Source organism: Telmatherina bonti (assembly GCF_933228915.1).
Source record: "Telmatherina bonti genome assembly, chromosome: 7".
Lineage (NCBI taxonomy): Eukaryota > Metazoa > Chordata > Actinopteri > Atheriniformes > Telmatherinidae > Telmatherina > Telmatherina bonti.
In genome coordinates, this window is record NC_136625.1 from 13,546,705 (window position 1) to 13,572,772 (window position 26,068).

General features: G+C 37.3%; 2 protein-coding genes across 2 annotated transcripts; one reads left to right on the plus strand and one right to left on the minus strand.

The window, feature by feature from the left end:
* Window positions 1–774: 774 nt before the first annotated feature.
* On the plus strand, window positions 775–17,218 carry gipc2 (GIPC PDZ domain containing family, member 2; the record flags this gene model as incomplete). The annotated part of the gene is made up of 6 exons (XM_079243654.1): window positions 775–1,050; window positions 11,511–11,696; window positions 13,318–13,498; window positions 15,458–15,570; window positions 16,057–16,138; window positions 17,067–17,218. 6 exons carry the CDS (start codon window positions 775–777, stop codon window positions 17,216–17,218), a joined length of 990 nt encoding a protein of 329 aa, XP_079099780.1.
* A 1,211-nt stretch (window positions 17,219–18,429) lies between these two features.
* Window positions 18,430–25,150, minus strand: txndc12 (thioredoxin domain containing 12 (endoplasmic reticulum)). Its single transcript, XM_079243035.1, has 7 exons — window positions 25,012–25,150; window positions 22,787–22,847; window positions 22,557–22,609; window positions 21,327–21,400; window positions 21,144–21,213; window positions 20,661–20,744; window positions 18,430–20,544 (listed from the first exon to the last, which is right to left on the minus strand). The coding sequence occupies exons 1-7, from the start codon at window positions 25,115–25,117 to the stop codon at window positions 20,465–20,467; spliced, it is 528 nt and encodes a 175-aa protein (XP_079099161.1). The 5' UTR covers window positions 25,118–25,150; the 3' UTR covers window positions 18,430–20,464.
* Window positions 25,151–26,068: the final 918 nt, after the last annotated feature.

Genomic DNA, 26,068 nt, shown 5'->3' on the forward strand with positions numbered 1-26,068 from the left:
TTCCCACTTTTCATTGAAAGTAAACTCATCATCTCTGTGTTTTTACTCTGACAGTTTGGTAACTTGGGTGTCACAAAATAATGTGGGAATCTTTCATTACTAAACTGTCAATGTACTAACAGAAAAATGAAGTTTCAGATACTCTAATCGCTCAATGAATTATTTTCTAGCTTTATTATCGTATTGTAACATAATTATACAAGTTAAATACTAAACATGAGGACAAAAATTAGAAGCAAAGTTACATTTTAAGCAATTTAATTAAATGTTTGAATTAAGGGCACATCAGGAATTATTTACTTGTCTACGTCTGAGTAATTGTTTTAGTCTGATGTTGTCCCTGAGGTTGTTTACAGGTGCTTTGAAGGCTCCTGCCTTGAGATCCTGGGACCGTCCCACTGCGCCTGCGTCCCACGGCACGCTGAAAGCCAAACAGAGGGCTATTGTTAGTCTAGGAGCACTAGGCAACAGTGGCAGGTTGTGTCAGGGTTTATCCCACGCTCACCCCCTACCTGTTGAATATTTACACCATTTATTTGCAAGCAGAATCTCTATCGAAGATCAGAGTGAAAGCTCGTGCGTGCGCAGGTGAGGAAAGGAGAAGTGTTGGCGGAAGGAAGAAGGACATTAAGGAATCGAGGAAGTAAATGAGGACGACACGGTTGTTTGGCACGGAACTCAACAGGTCATCTACTTCAATGTTATAACAGCGGCTCGGACATTTTTTTTTAACCACGTAAAACAATAAAAATAAGCACAAACTAAAAGAAGAAGATGCCATTGGGACCATGGAAGAAGAAAAACAAGTCTACGAAGGAGCATTTAGTGGAGAACGAGGAGGTCAGCGGTGGACACGCAGGTGTCGGGAGCTTCGGTAAATCCGCCGTGAACGGAGCGGGGCTCCCGCCTCCACCTGTCAACCAGAGGCCCAAACTGGTTTTCCACACGCAGCTTGCTCACGGAAGCCCAACTGGGAGAATCGAGGGATTTACCAACGTCAAGGAGCTGTACACGAAGATAGCAGAGGCGTTTAGTATAAGCCCACCTGAGGTAGGATGTCACGTTTGCGCCCACCTGTTAGATCTCACATTTACAGAGTAGTCCGTGAAGTATTCAGGCTAACTGAAACATTTACAAAATCCTTACCAATACTTCTTAATTTTTGATTTATGTATCAGATTTTAGTTTTATATTTGTGTTGATGAGCTATATTGCATTAATGGATCTATATGAGGTTGTTTGTAAAGGTAAATATTCAAACAAAACGCAGATTTGGCTCATAAAACTCTGTTGCTTTCACACAGATTATAACTGAGGCCAAAAAAAGAAACTTTGACATTTAGAAAAAGAAAAACTTTTTTGTAGCTATTGTAGCCTATATAGTACTAACCATGTTCCAAGCACTGATATTTTAGGATCCTGTTGAAAGGTAGCATACACCTCATTTAACAAATTAGTAATAATTGCTTGCAGTGAAGTCATTTAATAATAAATAGGAGACACTTGATTTCATCTCTTTTCCTGCCATTTATGCTAAAAGATGAGACTCAAACAGTGCTAATTGATGTAAACAAAAATCAGAAGTAAACTAAACCAGAAATACAATTCTGTTCCTGTATAAAACTACATATAAACACGTGACATGACAGTTTATTCTTATAACTCAATTCCAACACGATATTATGACACTGGAAGTTACTATAACTTGTAAATGATCACACTAAAGAATATCTTTCACCTACTACTCTATCTTTCACTACTCTTGAATACATGTACTCTTATTTCTGTTTTGATCTCAAAATCTGCTGTGAGATTGCAGTAAAGTTTTGGAGTAAACAGGTGTTGTGGCTTTTCTAGGAGATAAGTGTTATTGTGGCCATTAAAGTCAGCTTCATTACATATTTAAATACACGCCCTGCCAACTCATTATTGGCCTGCACACTTTAATCTTCATAAGACAATAAAAGAACTTTGTAATCTACAATACACCGTCAGCGGATACCTGAAAAATTAATCTGCGTCTATATTTAGGAACAATTTATTATGTTCATTCAGTGATAGATTACACTGGGGAAGTAAGTGCAACCGCTGAATGTGCAAATGAAGGTCCTGAAAACAATAGCAGGTTCTGCATCTTCCCTTTAGACCAGAGTGTTAAAACTTTTCTTTTCAAGGGAGCGAGTGAATGGCATGTTTGGCTTTTGTCAGCCAGAGTACGTCTGTGTGTGCGCAACTCGAGCTTCCGTGCCCTTGAAGCTCTCTTCATTCATCAAGTGCAATAATTGGAAAGGAATTTACCCCAATGGCATTGATGTACAGTGAATCACAGGGTGCATGTTTCTTTTAAACCTGCTGCTCATCAGAAAATATCCTTAACCAGACTGAAACTGCAGTTGTTTGTGTAAATGGGACCTCAGACATTTTTCTGCAGGTATTTATTTCATCACCTCTGGTAGTAACAGTCTACAGCATTCGTCTGTCTCTGCCTGAACTTGTTTGATTGTTTAAGCTGCACTGTGGCACGCTCCTTTTCTAATGACGATAAAATACTAAAGAGGTTTTAACAGATTTTACTGATTTAAACAAATGTAGTGCAGTGGAAGACCAAAGTTTTACCTTTTTGAATAAACCAGCTTCAAAAGTGTTTTTTGTGGTCTCCATGGTTGGACAAAACCAAGAAAATTTACAGGATAGAGTCACAGAGTGTTGATAAAATAAACAATTCCTGCTTTAGTAAGGAGTTAATGAATTCCCAGTGGGAGGAAAAATAAGAAATAACAGCCCATCAACCTGTTATTGTGCAATTAGTCTGAATTCAGTGCCGCAAATGGCAATTTAAAAAAAAAAAAAAAAAAAAATCATTCAGTTGTTTCATCTCTTGTCCCAACCTGACACCAAAGACACACACACAGAGCGACATAATGGGACATGATAATAGTTGTTGCTTGGCTCCACAGATTTTACCACAGGAAACCCCTGACGTCCGGTTCAGTGGGCACTGCCTCAAATCTAACCAGATTACTTGTCCCAGTCACAGCCAGATTCATCCCAGAGGACATAGGGAAGCAGATCTGTCCAGGGCCTCCTCCCTTCATAAACACCACCAAACCTCTCTGTGCTAATGACTGAACATGACCTATTTTGACTGGACAAAAGATAAAAGTACTGTCAATTTTCTGAACTGGAAAGCAGCTTTTCAGGAGTAAAGTTAGAAACTCAGTTGCAGGCCCAGTACTTTGAAACTGAACCAAATGTTTTATGTTTTATCTAAATGTTTTATGCAAGCCCAGTAGCTCGAGCTTTGCTTCTATTTATTTGCAAAATTATTTAAAATGACACATTAGAGACATTGCTTTATAGAAAGTACACATTAGCCTTGTTTTGTTTGTTTACTGGTTTAAAACAAATAAACAACGGCTTTGTGTCATAATCATCTGGTGGTGTATATGCCTGGCTTTTGTATGGTTCTCATTCAATAAAAGTAGTTTCTGGCTGGAAGCTTTGAGGGGAAAACAAGCTAAACCAGTTATGTACAAAAATAGAAAATACTTCAGGAATTATTTTAAACTGGGCACATTGAGATTATTTTTTCATGTACCTGCATTATTTATTGTTTAGATGCAGAAACTGATGCAATCAATTATGAGAAAAATGTTTGGTTTGTCAGAAATTATTTAAAAAGTTGTTTCCATCAGATTAAAGGAATATTTTCAGGAAAAAAAACAATATATTGATGAATTTTGGCATTTTCACAAATCATTGTAGAGGATTATGAGGAAGCTGGTATGGGTTAAATAATTGCAAATGCTTTAGTAAATCTAGTACTCAGGAGGTTTGATTCTTCAAAATATTATTACTTTCAGAGATTAGACTCAGTGTCTTTAGTTAGAAAAAACCAGAAGGTTTTATCTTATAAAAACAAAAATGCTGCAACTTAATCCAGACTAAATCTAATACTGACCATTAAAGATGCGGAGCAAAGAGGATTAGAAGGAACAGGAAGATGAAAACATACAAGGTCAATCAACCAATGGAAAAAATCAACTAGCAACACACTGAAGTGGAGGAAAACAAACAAAGCAAAAATCTGGGAAATTCACAAAGAAATGAAAGTATCAGAGAAAGCAACACTTTTCCAAAACAGATCAGACTATTAGGACCACAACCGAACTCCAAATTAAAACCAAAAAAACAAAACCACAATGAAGACAATGAAAGATTCCGACATGACTCATTATCCCTACGTAAAAAGGCCCTTCACGTCTTGTGCAAGCAGTAGAAAACTGGTCTACTTTTATGTTTGCTGACTAACATTTATCTGGTGCTTCATTACATCACTCTTCTCTCACACCTGACGTAACCAGTTTCATTCTTCATGCTTCACAGTGGAGCCAAAAGATACATCACAAGTTCTTCTCAGACGTATTTATTATGATACCACTATCAGAAAGAGACTAATCCTGATATTTTTATGTTATAAATGATGTTTCAGTTGTTCTGTTGTCAAATTAAATCAAATCTAACCTTATTTATAGAGCACTTGTTCATACATCCAAATCCATCTCAAAGTGCTTTACATTAAAGACACGATGAACACAGGTCACCCACTTCTCTTTCCATTATTTCCCATCAAATCTCCCAGACCATAAACCCACAACATTTTCATGTACATAACATATTTATACACACACACACACACACACTCATATGCACCCAGGTATGTAAAATGATGTCTCAAAGCACTGTCCTAATTGTATTAAATCCAATTTAACTTTTAAATTCCAAAAACTAAAGAGTTTGTGTCAGTTTCTCTGGTTTTTAATGCAGATAAAAATGAATGAAGGATGCAGACTGTAGGTTTACTGCGTTTTTTCTCTACAGCTTCATCTCGCTGTCTAAGTTCAGCTTCCAACCACACATGTCTGTTCAAGTGTGTGTTGAAGAGCATAGTAGGGGTCTTCTACTGTCAAATGCAGGTCTCCACGTACTGAGGGGGCTCATTTCATCCAAGCATCAGATGCAACTGAATGCACCATCTGCTTAACCTGTAATGAAGCTGTAGATGTTTGCAGCTCAGGCTGAGTATGTCATAGAGAGGTTTGCACCCAAATGCAGGGACAAGAGGCAGGATACTGAACCAAGCGGTTTTAATTCCAAAACTCAACTAAAGATAAACTAACACATGAAACAAACACAATGAACCCACAACCAGAACTGAAATTAAGGGCTATAATTTCAGTTATAAGACAGAAACAGAACAAGACACAGATGTAATGAATCAACTGAGTCCAGGTGAACATAAAGAACAGGAAAGCAGAACAGAAAACCAGAGATGAGGGAACTAAACAAGAAAAACTACAAAATAAAAACATGAAACCGGGACTAAAAAGACACAAAAAAAACCATGACAGAGTAACAGCAGCTACAGCTATAATTATTAATTATAATAATTTTCCTTGAGCTTAACATGATATTAGTCTGGTCATGATGAAACCTGTTTCCTCTTGTTAAATATATTGAATTATGTAGGTTAAGACATATCTAGAGTAAACCTGCTTTTGTATTTTATCACACTTCTTTTTATTTATTTGTTGATGGTGATACTTTGACAAAACAGCAGTAAAATAGTTCCAAGTGATCTACGTTCTGTTGCAGAAACAGCTGTTTCCATGAGCAAGACTGCTGCCTTGAAAGTGGTAATACTTCAACATGAACATCTTGCTGATGATTCACCTCCTATCTGCCATCGCTGCACGTGAAATTAAAGGATTAAATAATGAAACACTTAATCCACAAGCAGCCACACAATAATAATTACTGCTTGTAAACTATAGACATCAGGCTGTATTTTTAGCCTACTTGGATGAACTACGAGTGTCTTTTGGTGTTGTCGTTTAATGAAGTTGTTTGTTTTTATTTCATGCTTAAGGATCAGTCTTCTTTTCTCTTACAAAGTGGAAGCACGGGAAAGGAATTTGGCTGAGATCAAATAAATGGCATCTCAATCATTTCAATCACAGAAATACTTCAAAGAAGGAACTAAACGCATTATGTTGCACCACACGTACCATCCACATGTAGTTTGTAAACGCAGGTTTGTCTGTGTTTCATACAAGTCAGCAGGACATGTTGCAGCCTTTAAGGTTAAAGACTGGGCTCTTTTTATGCCCTCCCAGTCCCTTTGCTCTGGTCAAAGTCTGCTTATTGGCTTTGAACCTGTATCGTTTGAGGTGTGGCTCTTTTATTTTGCCTCTTGTTCACCTGTTCACTGGAAAGCTTGCATCCATTTGCCTATTGTTTGAATATATGGCTTGTGGTCACGTGAAGGAGCCATACAAGTTGTTTTTGTTTTGCAAGTTCCAGGTAGTCGTACTTTCATGCTCACAGCCAGACATTTCTTAACAGCGGGTATTTGGGGGGATTAGCTGAAACAATCTCATTCAGTGGGGCTTCAGTCAGCTGTTTGTATTAACCAGTCTCCTAAGTTCACTTCCTAGATGTTAGAAAAACAAAACAAACAAAAAACAGAGACAGGTCAAGTCACAATGAACTCCAACTATCCACTATTTAGATCTTTAAAAATGTGATTTATGGATTATTTACTCTATGAATATTGCTTTTGCGCATGTCTGTTTCAGGTTGGTGGGAGCCTTCTCAGTCTGATCCAAAACAGGATTTAGTTCACTTTATTTTTGTGCCTGAATTGACAAAGACACTTTAAAGAAAATATACAACAAAAAGAAATCTCAGCCACTTAGAAAACTGATGCAAGTGAGTCGCAGTGGCAGAGGAGACTGAATTATACGGGAAGTTTTCAAAGGAATTAGTCAGTCATGCTATTATCAATGTTTGTAAAGAGGAAAATAGTAAAATATTGACTTATGAGAAAATGTCATTTTCAAAATTTTATCCTTAAAATGGCAAGTTTAGTACAACTAAAAGGCTCCGCATTGGAGGTTTAGTGGTAGCCTTTTTCTGTTTTAAAGAGGAAAGCTCTGATTTTCCAGATTTTTTTATTCATTTTCCATCATCCGAACGTGAATGATGTTACTCTACAAGTTAAAAAAAAAACCTTATCCTCAATCATCCCAAACTGCCTCAGGATATTCTGTAATGATCCTGCAACATAACTCAGGTGACCATGTTGTCAAATTGTGTTTTACTGTGAGCATAAACCCTCCTTATATTTGCAGAAACAAACACGATGCTAATGAGGATCTTGTGAAGTAAACTGGAGGTTTGTGTCGGACTCACTGCTTACTAGACCGGATCTAATTTTAAATGAGTTAAGTAGTTGTTTACTAGCAGCGATTGAGGCCAAGGTGTTGCTGTGACAACACTTTCATCCATGACAGCAGGTTTTGAGAGGTAACCTCAGGTTTCCATTGGCCTCTCCAAGGATCAGCGTGGCATTAGACAAAACAACTGGAGTTAAAGAGTTTAGTATTTGCCAGCTGATGCGTGGCGATGTCAGAGAAAGTTCAGCCTCGGGTCATTAAAGATCCTCCCTCTTGCTTAGTTTTTAGCCAGACATTTATTTTTATTTATCTGTAGATGTGTTTGTGTTTTTGGCACAGGAGCGTATTTGTTTAGTTTATTACAAATGGACTTGATATGAATGACACAACGCTTCACTTCACTGAAACACCTTTATCTTCATCATGATCTTGTGGACTCTCGCATCAGCAGGTGAATGATTACCACAGGTTAAATGCTGATGGATGTTATTTCCTGTTGAAAATGCAGCTGCACCAGCAATACACACAGCTTACATCAGCACTCCGTGTTAATTATTAAAACCATCCGACACAGGAAAAGCAACACATTAAGAATGTATATTAGAGAAGCGGCTGATAAAACTGTCACACATACATCATTTAAACTGCATCAGCCGGGTTACCGGGACCATTATTGATTTACAATAAGAAGCTGAGATTAATAAGAAATGGAAAAAATAAAAACAAAAAGTATAAACTAGCTCGATATGCAGTGGAGAGGAATGGAAACAATTTTGTGAACCAGTAGAGCCAAAATGACGTGACAGCTGCCTGTTTTCAGGCTGGATGGATTAATGGTAAACTCACAGGACTCACCTTCCAGATATTTCCGGATACTTCCAGAGATTAATGTTTTTGTGGAAAAGATTGTTACTACTTAACCAGATGTTTGCAATACCCCCCCCCCCCAAAAGGTTAATTTTCACTCTGATTTCTACTGAAATACAACCGCTTGCAACTGTTGTTGACGCTGGGGAGCTTTTTCAGTTCATTTCAGCAGTCGGTGGAAACGTGTGTCTTTGTTCAGCTTTACAGAAGATCATTTAGATCAGTCTTGTTAGTGAATGGAATTATAAGATATTAAATAATTAGATAATACAAGAGAGAGGGCATAAGGATTTTTCCTGTAGATCCAGTTTCAGAAGCGGCATTTACTCCAGTAAATAGATGTTAAGCTTTGTATAGAGGTAGACTACAGAAAACAAAAATAAAACAGGAGAAACAGCCCTTTTATTGGACGTAGCTGTACGCTAAAGGTTTATGTACCAAAATTTATTTAATACAGTGATTGCATTAAGATTGTTTAATCAAAACAGACCGGACTGTGTTCATTTATAGAAACATGTACCACCCTCCCTATCAAACTCTACATTTCCATCAATTCCCTGTTGCACACTTAATGCTCCGTGTTTAATCTTTCTGACCCGGTTTTCTCTCATTGAAGGACAAGTTGAATAGACTGTAAATTGTTTGCAGTTCAGTTGCCAAAGAAACAGGTTTTCTAAGCTTTTAGTCAACACTCTTTAAATGCAGTGAATATTTCAGAGGGAGGTGCAATTAGACGCTGTATTTATCTAGTCTTACCTTTCGTCAAACAGAGGCTGGAAAAGTGATGCATCTTCTAATTGTGTAGCTGAAAAGGATGAATGTAGGTGGGTGTGCAGGGGAGAGATTAATTGCCAGTACATGTCCTTCTGCTGTTATTAATATTACATTTAGAGTAATTATTTTTAAACAAATCACTTATTAGACTGCTGGAGTTGGCTATTTTTCATCTCTGAAAATGGCAATAAAAGCTTTTTTCTTTAGTAAGTCATTGCTTTACATTATTTAATGATTAAATATGATCATTTAAATGATTAGAATTAGTATAATTTCTTACTATTAGTGAGAGAGAAATTATTTGTCTATAAAATGGCTAAATATATTGTTAATCCTATTCAAAGGCTGAAAGTTAAATGTACAGATGGTTTTCATTGCTACCAAATTTACCAACAAAACTTAATTTATATTAAGTGTATGAATAAATTGAATTATATTAGGATATTAATCCTAACATTTTAGCTTTTCATTCACTGTCAGTGAGATTGAGGTTCGACACAAATATGTTGAGCTGTAAAACTAAAGCAGTACATCTCAAGAAGCTGGGAAGTGCAGAGAGCAGGTATCTGCAGCCATGTGCAGCTCATTGAGGAGGTAAAATGACTTATGTTTGCTTTCTTGTCAGTACTGGCTATATGAGGTGCAAAGATCCCTTCTGGGATCAAAGTGTGCATGTTTTACAGAAATGTTGTCAGCACAGTGACAGACTCACCGCTTGCTGGGTTTCTGACAGATTGTATTGTTTGTTTTTCTTTCTAATAGCTTTCTGGTTTCAGTATAAGCCAGTTTTGAGTATTTTGTATTTGAATTTATAAGCTATAAAAGTCTTTATTTTCTTTATAACTCCAAGAAATGGGATTTGTCACTGCAAAAAGAATAGGTTATATTTTATAAGGTGGTCATAATTTATATACATTTCAGTGTAACTACTTACAGAGGCAGATGTCAAATAAATACAGTGTTAAAAAATAAAAATAACATTTTTTATAATAAGTGACATTAAATAGATTTTATGTTTTTGAATGGCATTCAAGCAAAACAGTGGATTCCTTAGTTGCTGTGTTTTAGTTACTATTTAAATAATAATGTGAGCCAGCAGGCTATTGAGCTGAATCATGAATCATATCTCAAAAAGATGTGTCAGTCAAATCTGATGACTTTTATTTCAGAAATGTATCGAGACAACTTGCTCTTATCAGAAAGCATTTATCAGCATTGGCTTCAAATTTGAATTGAAACCTGTGTAAGTGAGTTACCTCTCCCATGTTTCTCATCTTCTTTTGAAAACTCAGACACATAAGTGTCTCTGCTTGGTGTGATTGTGGTGAAACTCCCTTGTCTTTCCATTTTTATCTCTTGTTGTTGAGATTTTGGTCAGTGTGTCACTGTAAGTGGGAGGTCTAGCTGTTCTGATGAGTTGAGAGGCTGTCGCTGCTGCGTGTGACACTCCTCGCTGTAACATAGCTACATCTATAGTGTGAACACACAGCCCATCAGGAGGAGAGGAGAGGAGCTGCCTGCCATGAAGAGAGGCGGCTCAGTGCTTATTGCAGCCTTGGTAACCAAGTGTAGGCGTCTGCTGCTGTTCCTCCCACACACTCTTGGCCAAGGCAGGGGGGGGGGGGGGGGGGTTATGTGCTATAAGAAAGGATGACGGTCATGAGTTCATCCACAGTGGTCCCTCTCCCTCGTCACAGACATTGGTTTCTTCCCTTCTATAGTCCCTTTTATTTTTCTCCTTCTGTGGCCTCCCTCCATTGTAACCCCATTCTGTAGCCGAAGAGAACAAACAAGACCACGTGAGCCAGCGTGTGTGTGAGCAATGCCTGTTGGTACACAACCATGACAAGCCTGCCTGTCAGAGGCTGATTGGTGCACAGAGTTCATCCAGCAGATAAACAATAATCCCTCCCTTCTACAATCAACTTCAATGCATGACTTCTAATTGACAGCACATTTTCCCACAGTTAATAGATACCTGCTAAAGTAGAACTCAGTAGATCCACAGACTGTCTAGCTGTGTGAGGCCTCTATAAATTATTCACTAACATTGCAGTCTTCCTCCTGGATTTCACAGTCTAGTCTCTGTTTGAAGAGCTGTTAAATCTGGACACTTGTGTCTCGTGTTCCTGCTGATCACATTTTCCTATTTTTGCCGTGACAAGATGCAACAGCCACAAGGTGTGAAGGCAGATTCCCACATTTCTAACGCAAGAGGAAAGGTCATTTATCTCTTGCTGCTTCATTGCAAGGCTAACACGGTTTTGTTAAATGTACACACTGAGGAAACTGTGTGAAGATGCAGGGAACATATACAAGTTCATGACTTTGTTTCAATAAAACAACTCTGATGATTTCTGCATTTAGCTAAGTGACACAACACTCTGTCATCTGCGTTCAAACACTTTCATTTCTGTCTCGCTGTCTCAGTGTCATGTTCTGTAAAAAGTGCAATCTGTTTTAGAGCCGAAACTATAACTCACTCTGTCTTTTTTTATATCGCCACCTCCCACGTTGTAAGAAAGTATTTCATTTGATGCTATTCTTGAATAGAGCTAATCTTGTATGTGTGTGTATATATTTATATATATATTTTATTTATTTGTACTGTGTAAACCTGCTTCTGCACAGATCCTGTTCTGCACCCTCAACACCCACAAGATTGACATGGAGAAGCTGTTGGGGGGTCAGATTGGCCTAGAAGATTTTATCTTTGCCCACATTAAAGGGATCAAAAAGGAGGTGGAAGTTTATAAATCTGAAGATGCTCTGGGCCTCACCATCACTGACAATGGAGCAGGCTACGCTTTCATAAAGGTAAGAAGATGCATGACTTCTCACCTTAAACACATCAGGCTATGTAAAGAGATTTTCAGTCATGTTACTGAGGTTTTTCTGCCTAATGTTTCAACAAAATTGTGCAAACAACAAATAAACCAAGTCATCAGAATTGCATATCATGGACCACACACAGATGCAGTAAATTTATTCTTTTATTATTGTAAATGGTCTGTAATAATACGACATATCATATCCACCAAAAATTTACAAGGTATAAATGATTCAGTTGCGTCCTAATAAATCAGTGACTTCTGTGGATTTCAAAATCAAAACAAGACATCATCTTCAGTCTTCTTCTTGTATCACAGAATAGCGTGAACATGAATCTCTGAATGTTGAGTTCATTACTGTACACAAGGAATATAATACTTAAAAGTATCATGTAATAACTCTAATTCTTTTGGTTTTAATTCCTTATGCCTTTGTTGTGTGTAAAACATAGTACTTAGTTAACTTATTTGGTCAAATATTCTGAAATTAAACAATTCAAATCAGATTTTCATAATCTCTGATCCTATTCAAAGTCTCTTCCCCGCAGCCACCTGACTTGCTTACTGCTCTGTCATATTGAAAGTAGATTTTCAAACTTGTCGCCTCATTTTGGCCCGTGTTGATGGACCCTGCTCTAATGAGCTTATCTCCTCCCAGTCATGTCGCCCCAACAGATCCAACTGCTCACATGTGCCATCATGTGATGCTGCTACAGCACTGCATCCAGATAACACCGACAGAGTTATAAACAGGGAAAGTACTGTCACTTTGTCACTTCTTGTAAAAGAAGAACACCTTGCATTGCATTCATTCCAATGTGGTTGTGGCCACAGTTATGTATGATGTAAGATTTCACTTTTGATGTTGGAAAAATGAATCAAAAAAACATCTCTGCACACATTTAATGAGACATTTTGAACACTCATGAGCAGGACTAGCCCCTTGCTATCATATATAAATGTCTTCACACTTTTTTTGGAACAGCAAAATTTTGTTTATGGATATTTAAGAAGTAAATATGTGTCAGAGAGCATCAAGCATATCTGGCTTTGGCTTTAAACATATATGGACATGTGTTGACATAAACAGTATCCTTTAGAAAAATGTGTCATTTTGAGGAAACATCCGCAGAAACAGATTAATCCACGTGAATGTCTGAACTATAGAAATACTCATGAAATATATCTGATTCCCTGGAATGTCTGAAGGCCTACAGTGAAAACGATCTGAGGTCATATCTGCAGATGTCTTTCAATGAAACAAAACAATACATTCAAGAAAACAGACTTGGACTCCTCACTAAGGCTTTTAGCTTGGCCATCAGGTGATTTCATCATTTCCATGATGCTAATTGAAGAGATGCGGCTTATTTTCACCTCCGTCACTCTCCTTTTTTACTTCATTGCTAATCTTGAAAGGTAACCACTATCATGATGAATGTTTATTTCCTTTCTGCAAATCTTTTTCAAGTCTCCCTCACACTGGCTTTGTGTTATTTACAAAACTTAGAAGTATTTATAATACAAAAAAACTTTTGAAATAAATCTCTCTTGTGGTGTTAAAGCTGTCATGTTATTGCATTTGACACCGACTTCTTTCATGGCAGCGCATCAAACCGGGCAGCATTGTGGACAAGGTGAAGGTGATCTGCGTGGGCGATCACATAGAGTGCATTAACGGACACAACATCCTCGGAACACGGCATTTTGAGGTTGCCCGCATGCTGAAGGACCTGCCAAGAGACAAGTCTTTCACACTCAAACTGGTTGAGCCGATGAAGGCTTTCGGTGAGTAGGGAGCAAGATGTTGAGACAGTGTGGTTGATGTTCGAACGAGACATTATATAACTGGCCCACAAAAGTCACAGTAGACTTCAGCTACTAAATGTGAAGTGAGGAGGATTTTTAGTTGAAATACATACTTTAAAACAAGCAAAAAATATTAAACACGATTAAGAAATTAAAGAAAAAGGTGCATAAATGAAATATGTTGTTTCAAGTTTCTCACACTCACTTTATCTTCATATTTATCTAGACAAACCCCCAGTTAAGCTCAACTGGATGAACATATTTCAGTATCTTTTGAGAGGTGAAATTGTGAGACAGAATTATCTCCCTTCCTGCATAATGGAGAGTCCGTGTATCCTATGCTGAAGGAGATGACAAAGGGAACATTGGAGCTGCTTTTCTTAGTATTATAGGTAATTAGATGAACTCTTATCATGGCTGCGACTCTGATATTTATGGGTTGTCTGACTCAGGAAAGTCACTTTCAAGAGAACTGTCTGACTGGTATCATGATGATATAATCATGGCATCTATTGTACGACTTCCTGTTCCTCTCAGAACATATTAAGTTCTGTATAATTGAGAAAAAATTGTGCACAGCAGCGTTTCTCACTTAGACATTAAAGACTCATGAGACAGTAGTGGTTGTTTTAGACTGGAAATGACTTGTCAATTATTTATGTAATTTCTCAGGCATTGATGACTAATATTAATTCCAGATTAATTCCACTTAGTGTCTCAGTTTTGAGAATTTGATGCAGATTGCTTTCAGTGACTTAATATGTCTACATTTTTCATGTTATATATTTCATGTTATTGCTGTAAGCATGGGCACTGTAAAACCATGAAGTTCTGTTTTTATTTTTCTAAATTCTGAGATTTTTTTTTATCAGTTTGTAAATAAAAATTTACCATTGATAGATAATGTATCAGTTGATAATCAATTGATAACTGATAGATACATATATCTAAGTAAAAAAAAAAAAAAAAAACTCACTATAAGACAGCTTAATAAGTTGTTAAAAAGAGTGGTTTAAAAAAATGATGGATTGTCCCTTAATGAACTGATGTTGGAAGCCTTAAAGAGAAATAAAGCTAATTAGATGGATTGGATACTTGATAATAATCTCATGAAAGTATTGAGTAATTATGTCTGATATAAAATATTAAGAGACAACAGAAATCCTTTGATGCTCATGGCTTCACATGTAAAAGATGCAGATTATGGTGGTTATACTACTCTTCTAAACATGTTTGTATTGATTTTTGCATTTTTATAAATGAAAAGTAAAATGTTGAGAAAAGTTATTATGTAAATTTTTAACAAGTGCATGATTATAGTTAGCAAGAAGGTCGCTGGTTAGAGCCTCAGTTGGGGGGTTGAATGGTGGCCTTTCTGTGTGAAGTTTGCATGTTTGCGTGGGTTCTCTCCAGGTACTCTGGCTTCCTTCCACCATCCAAAGACATGCAGGTTAGATTGACTGGTCACTCTAAATTATCCCTCAGAATGAGTGTAAGGACAAATTCACATCAGTCTTTTTGATTCAAATCCGAGTTCGATTGCTTGGAAAGTCCGCTTCATTTGGGGAGCTGTGGATGCACCAAACAAATTCTGATTCGGGCCAAAGAAGCGGACTCGGTCCGCCTACAAACACAGGTCTCGGCACGTTTCAAGCGGATCAAATACAGGAATGCACGCTTAATGTGAAGGGTTGTTTGTCTCTGTGTTGGCTCGGTGATGGGCTGGTGACCTGTCTGGAGTGTGTCCTGCCTCTTGCCTGGTGGTTGCTGGGTTAGACTCCAGCTTCCCTGCGACCCTTTATTGGACTAAGCAATTAAGAAAATGAATGAATGAATCATCGGCAGGAAAAAAGTTGTTTTCTATGTAATTTCTGAACAATGTGAAAGAAGGGGAGTGAAACAATTCACTTTTTGGTAACATTGTCTTTATATTGACAGAAATGCTCGAGCCAAGGTCAAAGGGTGCCAAACCTGCCAGCGACAACAAGATCGGCACAGGAAGGGGAACCCTGAGACTACGCTCCAAAGGTCCGGCTACTGTAGAGGATGAGGTGAGGCTCGCGGTTTTGCTGCTTCTCATTTAGTCATCAGTTCTCCTGTGACAGTGTAAAATGTAAAAACTCATTATTAACCCAGGGCTGTCTCATTTGTGTTCGGCTTAAGCTGTTAAAGATTTTAGGTCAAATTTGTAAGTTTTTGAAGGCTTTTGGTAGATTTTCCTTCTACATTTTTAATGTACCCCAATTCTAGACTTTCATCTAAATGTAAAAGTCTGTCACATGATCAGAAATGGCTAAAACTAGATATAAATGTTATTATCTTGAAATACAACTGAAGAAAATAAATGCTGATGCATGATGAATTAGAAAGGGGGAATGATGGATGAAAGATCCTTCATTAAACTAGCAATAATCATCAAGATTAATAAACTGTAGCGGTCTGTCCTCTAGTCTTTTGTAGAATATTGTTCTCCTAGCTGCGAATATAGTGAAGTCAAATTGTTCAAGGATTACCTCTGAGATGTTTGTGTTTTCCAGCCAACGGAATTTGAGGAGAAGGCTATAAAGAAAGTAGATGACCTTCTGGAGAGCTACATGGGCATCAGAGACACTGAACTTGGTGAGGATATCTTTTTATGAGCACATATCAGTTTTGAAATATTTATCTTTTCTCTGAAGGTTTTTTGTCTGCACTCATCATTTGTCAACATTTGTCAAACCAAGGCCATCGAATTGAACAGCTCTGCACACAAACCTGTTTTAATCTGTTGTTTAAAGAGTTAGAAAGGCGTCAGAGGGATTAATATACGAGCTAACGTTCACTTCCATTATGCTATGATTCAAGCAGAAAGTGTTCTCCACAGAAACCTTGAGGGACAAAAAGAAAACATGATTTAGTTTGTCTCTCTGTTTTACTTTCCAGGCTCTGGCTGTGTCCACGGCAGCCTGAAAATATTTCATCTAGGCCAACATTTTATTATTCAAGACAGACAGTGGAAGTTTGTAATATCAGGAATATAACAGAGAAAAATAATACTTCTTTATTTATTTTTACAGCGAATGCTGTCGGATTGAATCCCAGTATTCAGTAGGGCTGTGATGATATGCTTTTGTTTTCAATTCCAATTTTTTTTTGGGTGCCGATTCGATTTAAATTGCAATTCTCACAATTCTTTAATATTGATGATTTTTGTAGATTAAAAACAAAATAAATGTATAAAACTTTTTTGTTACTCGTCATTTTCCTTGATTTCAAATAAGAAAAAACAATTCAGTAGCCAGACCATCTTTCTGCTGCTAAAATGCCCAAGAAGACAAGTTAAAAGATCAATAAAAACAATAAAAATGCCAAAAATTTCATAATGGATTAGTTTCATTTATTTGAAAAAAAATGTTTTTTTAACAAAAAAATCGTTTTTAAAATTGCTAAGCAAAAAAATCCTGATTTTCGATTTGTCTATTTGATTTTCCCACCCCTAGTATGCAGGTGGTTAAATCTGAGTGTTGTTTTTAGAAATCTAACCAAGTTTCTGACGTTTCCTCTCCAGCTGCTACAATGGTCGAGGTCGGCCGCGACAAGAAGAACCCAGATGAATTTGCCATGGCTCTCGACGAGACCCTCGGAGACTTCGCCTTTCCCGATGAGTTCGTCTTTGACGTCTGGGGAGCAATTGGAGACGCCAAGCACGGAAGGTTTTAAGTTTGCTGCTGGACACCCCCTCCCCCCTCCCCGAGATATGCTCACATACACACTCCATCACCAGTTTCAGATCCTCAGAAACCAACTGGATAAACAGCATCAATGGGGCGGATGAAGTGTTCTTACCATCATTTTTTGTTCGTAGGTGTAGCTTTACTCTCGGCGTGTCGACATAAGAGCATCTACATAAGGAATTTCACATGTCAGCACTCTGTTTAATCTTGTAGAGATATCCATGAAACGTGGAATGCGCTTTCTGACCTCGGACCTGCTTCCAGCAGGCTGAAGAGCTGCTGATTCCTTCCAGATGTTGTATAAATCTTTGCATAGGCAGGACAGCTGTAGCTGCATCAATGCAGAATATTTAGTCAACAGGTTTTGTCGCACTGGTTTAAAAAAAATTGCTGTTTTGAAATTTAAAGTTTAGTTTTGATCATATTTTCTAGCTGTGTCTTTTTGAGTATACAGATGTATCGCACAGCCTTTCGTAGACTTTTTTTTAAAAACAAAGTTAAAGTGTTGCTTATTTTATACAAGAAGCATTGTGTAATTAAGAGTAATCATAGCTATTGTAGAAATATTTCTATTTTTTAGCAATCTTTTTCATGTCTTTTAAAATCTTTAGAATGGGGGGAAAAGTCATGTCTAGCAGCCATCACACTGCTGATGCGCATAACTCTCCACTCCTCCGTGCCCTTACCTTTCTCAGCTGGAGCCTTGCATCCATTTGTCAGACTGAGCAATACAGAGAGCAGAGGGTGGTCTTATTGCTGTTCATGTTCTGTTTTTGTCTAAATGCCTTCAGCCAAATTTACAACACACATTCCTTTTATTTCTGTCATTCTTATAGCTGAACTTGTCACCATATATTGTAAGACATCCATGTGTATCTTTTTCCTATAATTTATTTTGTGAAAAATCACGTGCTGCAAGACATTTTACAACACATGGCTGGATATGAAAGCCATTTAGAGGTTTACGTCGGGAAGGGGACCAATGGTAATGTCCTAATTAAATACTACACAATTATTGGACTCTCAGTGTCGAGAGGAATTCAGATTGATTAATGTAACCTGATGATATAAACCTCTGCAGAATTTGTTTTACAAAGCATAAGGGATCACTAATGTTGCATAGGCAATAAAAATTTGATACACGGAAACTCTCAGTGATGTCTTAAATCCATCTCGTTCACAATGAAATGACTCGTATCACTCAATACAACAAACTTTTATTGTCTTTATATGTGTATAAAATACATCAAGACACTTAACCAAAGTTTTTATCCCTCATTTTAAGTCTAACAAAGCCGTGGGAAGAAGAAAAGCCTGGTGTCACTTCACATGCAGCAGAATAAAAACGGAACTGTTAAGGTATAGCATAGTAAGTACACAGAAACTGGCATGGTTATATATCAAAGACTGGATTATAATATAAAAATCAGTGGTTCCTAACTTGGGTGGGTGTCATTGTTTGGTTTGCACATGAACAAAACCAAAAAAAAAGTCCCTAGATAATAAGTTTGACAGTAAAAGACATCAACCTCAGCTCTTAGCCAGAGCTCTGCATATGTTCGTCATGTTTTTTTATTGAATGGCAAAAAAAAAGTCTAAAAAAGTCTCATATTTCTGTACAAAAAGCGGATTGATGTGTTTAATGGTTTCAGAATCCTGAATAAAACCTCAGGCAGTGCAAAAAGTCGTCATGTGCAAACTTGATCACAGAACTGTAAAAATGTCTAAATTAGGAGCTCCAATGGTGTGCATCTTCATGTCCCGATTTGAGCACCGATTTACTTGGCATATGAACATGCTTCAGGAAGAAATTAAATCTATTACCACCCATGGGGACACATAATTAATTAAAAAGTGTTTGGCTGGTACATTTACAGCCTCAAGGTCATGAAATACCTTATAGTATTTCCCTTAGTTTTATGTATTTTGCAGTAAAGAGACCTTGATTGTCTTGGAAGGTTTCTAGAAATAAAATGTATTACTACTACCTTGGCTATGAAAATGAGTTGGTTTAGTGTTAAAAGAAAAATTTTACATTTTGGATTATGAAAAGGACATGCTGGTCCACCTAAAAACATAGTATTAGAGATAACTCTTAGAAAATGCATATCTATGCACGGGAAATCACTTGGTTTTAGATGGTAAAAGGAAAAAAAAAACAAACATTGGGAACCACTGACATAAATCACAGATACAAATCTGGTGTTGAAGACATGGTGAATGTCATTGCAGATACAACTTAAACACTGTAGAGGATCTTTGGAAGCACATCACCGTTGCTGTTTGTTTTCTGACTAATGAAGAACTGGAATGGGAACAGATGACAAGCCTTAAACTAATACAATGCCGTCATTTTGAAAAGAATTAACCATCATTATGAGAATAAAGCAATTTTTTTGGCACAACAAACTTCATTTTCTTGAGATAATGACTCAATTACTCAGTAATCAGGAGGAAAACAAAGGATCTCTTCTAATGCGAGCATGCATAGATGTAACCTTGACAACTTTGGCAGCTGATTAAAGGTGAAAATGTCTGGACAAGCAGGGATTGGTGGATGTTTGAACCATTTACATCTGCCATCAGGCTGTAAGACATTGGTCTTAAAACCATCACTCAAGCAAAAAAAACAAAAACTTCACATTTAAGTCTTCTGTGCTGAATCCTCAACCAAAGTCGTCATCTTGAAAATGTAAAGTCAGGGTGATTAAATCTACTCCTCTGTGATGAAAACATTCATTTTCTCAGCAAAAGCTTTGTTTAATAAAGCTCAAGAAACTAATTATTTGAGATAAATCAGCCCTGTTATGTCTGTAGCAAAACTAAATCACAGGCACCGTTTTCTGCTTCCGGACTCTTAAAAGTCAATGGCTGTCAAATAAAAAAAGAAAAAACTAGTCTTTTTGTGCTTTAAACTGCAGAACTAACTAAGACAAATCCTATGTTAAGTAACGTGGCAAGCTTGAGTTAATTATATCCTCTACAGTCACCAAGAACAGCACGTTATTTAGTTAACAGTAACTTGCATGATTTAAAAACACAACAGGAGAAGAAGAAACAGTGATGAAACACTCAAGTACCGATGTCATTAAAAGGTCAGCTTTGTTCTAGACTGAGCCGCTGTTTGCTGTACGAGTTGAAATGATGAGAGGTGCCGTTAGCGAGAGTGATGAAGCACAGACTCGGGTAGAGGAAGTGTAGCCCTTACAGCCTGGAGCCTGTCTCCACCTCCTCACAGCTCATCTCCAGTGTGACCCTGCTTGAAGGCGTCGCCTGTCAGCTTCTCCTGCGCCTCCTTCATGCCTGACACAACTGAGTGGAAGAAAGGGCAATGGCAGAAAATACACACACGTGGTTAACTGGTGCTACTTCCTTTGGAGGACAATGTGAATACTGGTAGATGTTACTGTAATGATCTGGGTTGTTACCCTGTTCTGCGCTGCTGTAAAAGTACTTATAGCTGGGGTTCCCGTTTTTGTTGGTGATTTCAGGATGGACTTTACCGCTGGGATCTGCGAGCCAAATGAGAAACAAGAAACAAAAAGTTTGTTTAGTTCAAAGTAAAATCCAAACAATTCTGCAATTTATACCTTTTTCATTATAGGTTGTATTTTCTGGTCTAGAAAAGTCAACAATGTCTATTTTTACAAACCATGATAAAGAAACACAAATTCAATTTAAGAAGGATGTGAAGTCAACAATGTCTATTTTTACAAACCATGATAAAGAAACACAAATTCAATTTAAGAAGGATGTGAAGTCAAATTTTCATGTCATCCAAGCTTCATCTATAAATGCCTTAAAGTTAGAGCTCATGCGTGTTATTCAGGATGAGTTTACAGCTCCGTCTCTTCAATGGGAATCCCAAAAAGGTGTTTACATGAAGAAGACTCCAACCCTCTCCCACATACCAAGGAAAAGAATCCGTGGAATGTATCCTCCATCTGGGCTGAAGGCCTCGTCCTTTGGCTCCTCCTCATCCTGTTCAGATGAGGTTAAAATGATCTTTTACAATCTTGGAATTGAATGCCAACCTAATGTGTGAATGTAAAATAACGAGACATGACGGAAAGTGCTTTCCAATGTTTCCTCACCTCCAGGTTGACCATCACAAAGTTGTGAGCCAGCTCAGAGATTTCCTTGGATTCAGCAAATTTGGGCTTCAGTGCTGATTGTCAAAACAATGATATGGTTAAGTCCTTCTACAGAACATCAAATCCTGTTATTACTACACAGGGGTAATAACAACATGTGATTTGATTACATTGAACATCAAGAAACATTGAGCTTGTAATGCAGAAAACCTTTTGTATTTACTGATGAAGCCTTGACGGATGTAGCTTTCTGTTTTACATGAATTATTTTGTTTTATTTTTATGATAGGGACATGAATTATGTCACACACTCAGCATTTTAGCAAAGGCTAATTCTCAATGCCTGTCCCTAGTTAGGCTTTTACACAAAACACAAATACATATACATACACACTTACATAAAATATAAAATAAAGTAAAACACAGTCACACTATATAAAACCACTATCAGTAAATAAGTCAATATGATACGCTTATTTAGGTTTGATATTTTCAATCAGATCAATCAAAGATATTTTATTCATCCCCGAGGGGAAATTCAAGGTTCAAGCCAGCTCGTCCAAGGTTTGACATGCAGACATTCAACATTTATGACAAGTTTACAGAACCGAAGTGAATCAGAGATAGATTAGGATAGATTAGGATCATAGGGGGTCGAGGGGAAAAAACCCATGTAGCTCCGGACCACGCCACTAGGTAGCGCAGTCTGAAGAGACGTGTATATATACATTTTAAAAATGTATATCAAAAAGTGTGCATGTTCAGCTTTCTGAAACCCAAACTCAGGGAATTTCAAACGGACTAAAGAGGAAACATCCAAAATGCCCACAGCAGAATTCCTTTAGTTTTCACCCCCCCCAACTCCTTTTCCAGCTTCAATAATCATTTCCTCTTACTGTTTGTCTTAACTGTCTGGATTAGTGATTTGGCCGAGCTCACAGGACATGCTCACTATTATTTATTCACCTTTTTATAATATGACTTTAATGATGGTCAAAACCACATTCTAGCAGCAGCTCACTATTAAATGGAAAATTAAAGAACTACGCATAAGTTTCCTAAAGTGTAAAATCTTCAAATATCTTGATCTGGTATAATACTGACCAACAAAATACTTAATGTTCCATGTTTGCATGAAAACTGAGGGATGATGAGTTACTTAAAACAGCCATATTAAAAGGCAGAAGAAGCAGCTCCTAGATATGAAACAATGTCAGGAATCTGGTTTACCTTTGCAGGCTCCACACCAGCTCTTGTGGATGATTACCATGATCGGCAGCCCACTGTCAACACAACCACATGAGAAAGCGTCAAAGCCACAGTGAGAACATCTATAACACACAACTTGCAAATATGAGCTAGATTTAGCTGCACACACACTGAGAAAGAGACACCAGCTTGTCCGTCTGCTCCAGACATCTGCTCGGCAGCGTTACAGAAACAGTACCAGTTCAGCTCACCTGGCCTCGGCTTCTTTCTTTCCATCATCCAGTGTCCTCCAGTTGATGTTATCTCCAAATCCTGCAGGAGGAACAAGTTAAACGGCAAACCAGATAATATTTCCACACTGCAGGGTGGATCTGCTGCAAATGCACGATCAATACAGAGAACTGAGGAAGCAAAGACATGTACAAATGAATGGCTGTAATTCTATATCAAGCTGGTCTGTGACCTGTTAATGACTTTACTTATATGTTATAATGACTGACCCTCGCAGGGTTTCCAAGTGTTTTTTTTTTTTCCTTTTAAAAAAATACCACAGAGGTATTTTACATCCAAACACAAACAATGTTTGGACTTGCATACTTATTTAATGTTTAGATGTGCCCAAATGTTTCACTGCTACTCCACCCCAACAAATAACGTAATAAATAAAAAACAAACAAGCCTTTTTTCTTTTTTTTAATTTCGCAGCTTGAACAAACATTTGTCTTTTAAAAGCCCATAGTGGAGCTGAAACTCCGCTTTTATATTCTGAACCTACTCCACAATGTCCAGAGCAAGCAGAATACAAATATATATAAACAATAATTAGTTGTGATAAAAGAGGAAGAGCAGTCGTCTTTCATCTGGAAAGTATGGAGATTGATTCCAGGCTTTCAATGACTACATGCCAAAGTGTCCTGGGGCGAGACACGGAACCCCAAGTTGCCCCTGATGTGCCTGTCGGGGTATGAGAGTGTGTGTGTGTGTGTGTGTGTGTGTGTGTGTGTGTGTGTGTGTGTGTGTGAATGTGACAAGTAGTGTAAAGCGCTTTGAGTGGTTGGCATGACTGGAAAAGCGCTATATAAGTACAAGTCCATTTACCATTTAATGCATCTTCTTTCCTATCAATGTTCAATTCAAACACTGGACTGTCTGCTTCACAATTTAATGACATAACCAAAAGTGTATACTACTTTACATTCATTTAACTGGTTGAACCATCTCAGTATCTCTTCAGGTAAAACTTCTGATTTTCTGCTTCAAACGTAGTTTTGAATGGAATTCATTCCGTTCTTTTCCTGGTATCTATTATTTTTTATTAATATAAAAAGAATGTTAAACTATGCAGCTCTAAATACATTACTGTTTCACTTGCATGTTATCATGCAGTATGTACTATTGTTTTCTGTTCATATATTTAATCTGTGCTTCAAAATGTAACCCTAATGCCCTCTTGTGTTGTAATTTTTATTGCAGTTTTTTTTTCCTCTTGCACATCCTTTACACTCACTGCCCACTTTATTAGGTACACCTTCCTAGTACCAGGTTAACTCTACGCTTTTACGCTATTTCCACCTAATTCTGATCCTGCAGTCCAAATGTTGCAACTTGAAATTAAGACTAATCAGACCAGGCAACATTTCTCCATCTTCTAATGTCTAGTTTTAGTGAGCCTGAATGAATTGTAGATTAAATTTCCTGTTCTTAGCTGACAGGAATGACATCTGATGGGGTCTTCTGCAGTCCATCCGCATAAAGGTTTGATGTGTTGTGTGCTCAGAGATGGTATCTTGTGTGGCTTCAATAGAACTGATGGTTATATGAGACTTTCATCTCAACTATGTCTACATGACTAAATTCATTAAGTTACAGTTACAATGTGATTAGCTAATTAATTATTTGTTTTTCTTTTGTTTTGAAAAAACAAAAAACCTGCACAACTGTGTAAGATGGCCAGTGAGTGTATGTGCAAATGTTATTCTATTTTTTCCCAAATCAATAACCCCCCACCCCCATAAATAAATAAAAATCTGCAAAGCAAAAACTAAATCAGATAAATTTGCCACAAAAAAGTAAAAACAGTAATTGAAGACATTTGAGTAAAACGTTGTTTACATATTAATCTAAAGTGTGTTTTGTAAGTTTGTGTAATATTTTCTGGTTTAAAAAAATTATTATTCATTTATTTAAACATTTAATCATTCATTAAATCTCGGAACAATCATATTAAAGGGCAAAATCTCAGTTGATAAATCATCAGACTCAAAGGTCTGAAAGTCGATTCGCAGCAACAAGAAGTCAGTAAAGCCAACATGAAAAACTAGAAAGTGTTTGTACTTCTCTGGCAGGCTAAACGCGTTTTTCTCTGGTCTTGGAGCAGCATACTTGTTATCCAGGAGGCTGATACAAAGGCAGAGCTTTCCTCCAGCAGTAGTAGTCACCCTGAATGAAGCTACACACAGTCTGAATATCCACTCACCTCTCCCGCTGGCTGCTTCGACTACATCCTGAAAACAAGTCAAAGACAATAAAACATGCAACAGGGAGAAAACGGCGAAATTCGCCATGGAAGTTTGCATTTTCATTGGTTTCCTTCCTCACAACTGCAGCTAGCGGGTGATAATGGCAGAGAGAGAGAGACTGCTCGATAAGCAGCGACCCGGAAGTAGAAAGGCTGCAGCTCTGTTCACACCTTCTTAGAAAACATTTGGGTAAGGATTTCCTTTTAAACGAGTCTGACCTGCTACGGTTTTTTTTTTAAAAATTTATTTTATTTTATTTTTTTTAGAAATTCTAACTCCACCAAAAATGAGTCATATATCATCAATTTGCTTGATCCAAAAATTGAATTGTACTAACCTAAAACATACTAAAACCTTACATCTGTGCAAACTGTACATCTACATCAAAAAACTGTTCACACTTTCAATTAGATCTTAACAAAACATTTGGGTAAGGATTTCCTTTAAAACGAGTCTGACCTGCTACTTATTTTTTAGAAATTCTAACTCCACCAAAAATGAGTCATATATCATCAATTTGCTTGATTATTTTAGCAAAGTTTCACATGACAAAAAATTAAAATACTTGGGGGGAAAAATCCCCGCTTTTTCTCTCCAAAAAAATTTGATCTATGTACTTTTTTATGTGATCCAAAAATTGAACTGTACTAACCTAAAACATACTAAAACCTTACATCGTGCAAACTGTACAACTACATCACTGGTTGATTCCCCTTGTATTATACTGTTTAATTTCTTTGTTGTTGTTGTTGTTCCTTTTTAATGGTTATCTTCATGATTATACTTTGTAAAAACTGACCTATGCAATTACTTTTTGAAAACTTAAAAAAACAAACAAAAAAAAAACTGTTCAGACGACACAGGTTCCAATAAAGTTGGGCTGAAAGTTGCGTGTGAACGTGCGCGTGCACGAGTTGCTTCCTTCCCATTGGCCATTAGGGGTTCGTTTTCCGTTTTAAGCACCGTTCACGTGACATCACATCCACACCACCGCGTGCTCTCCACGACTGTGTG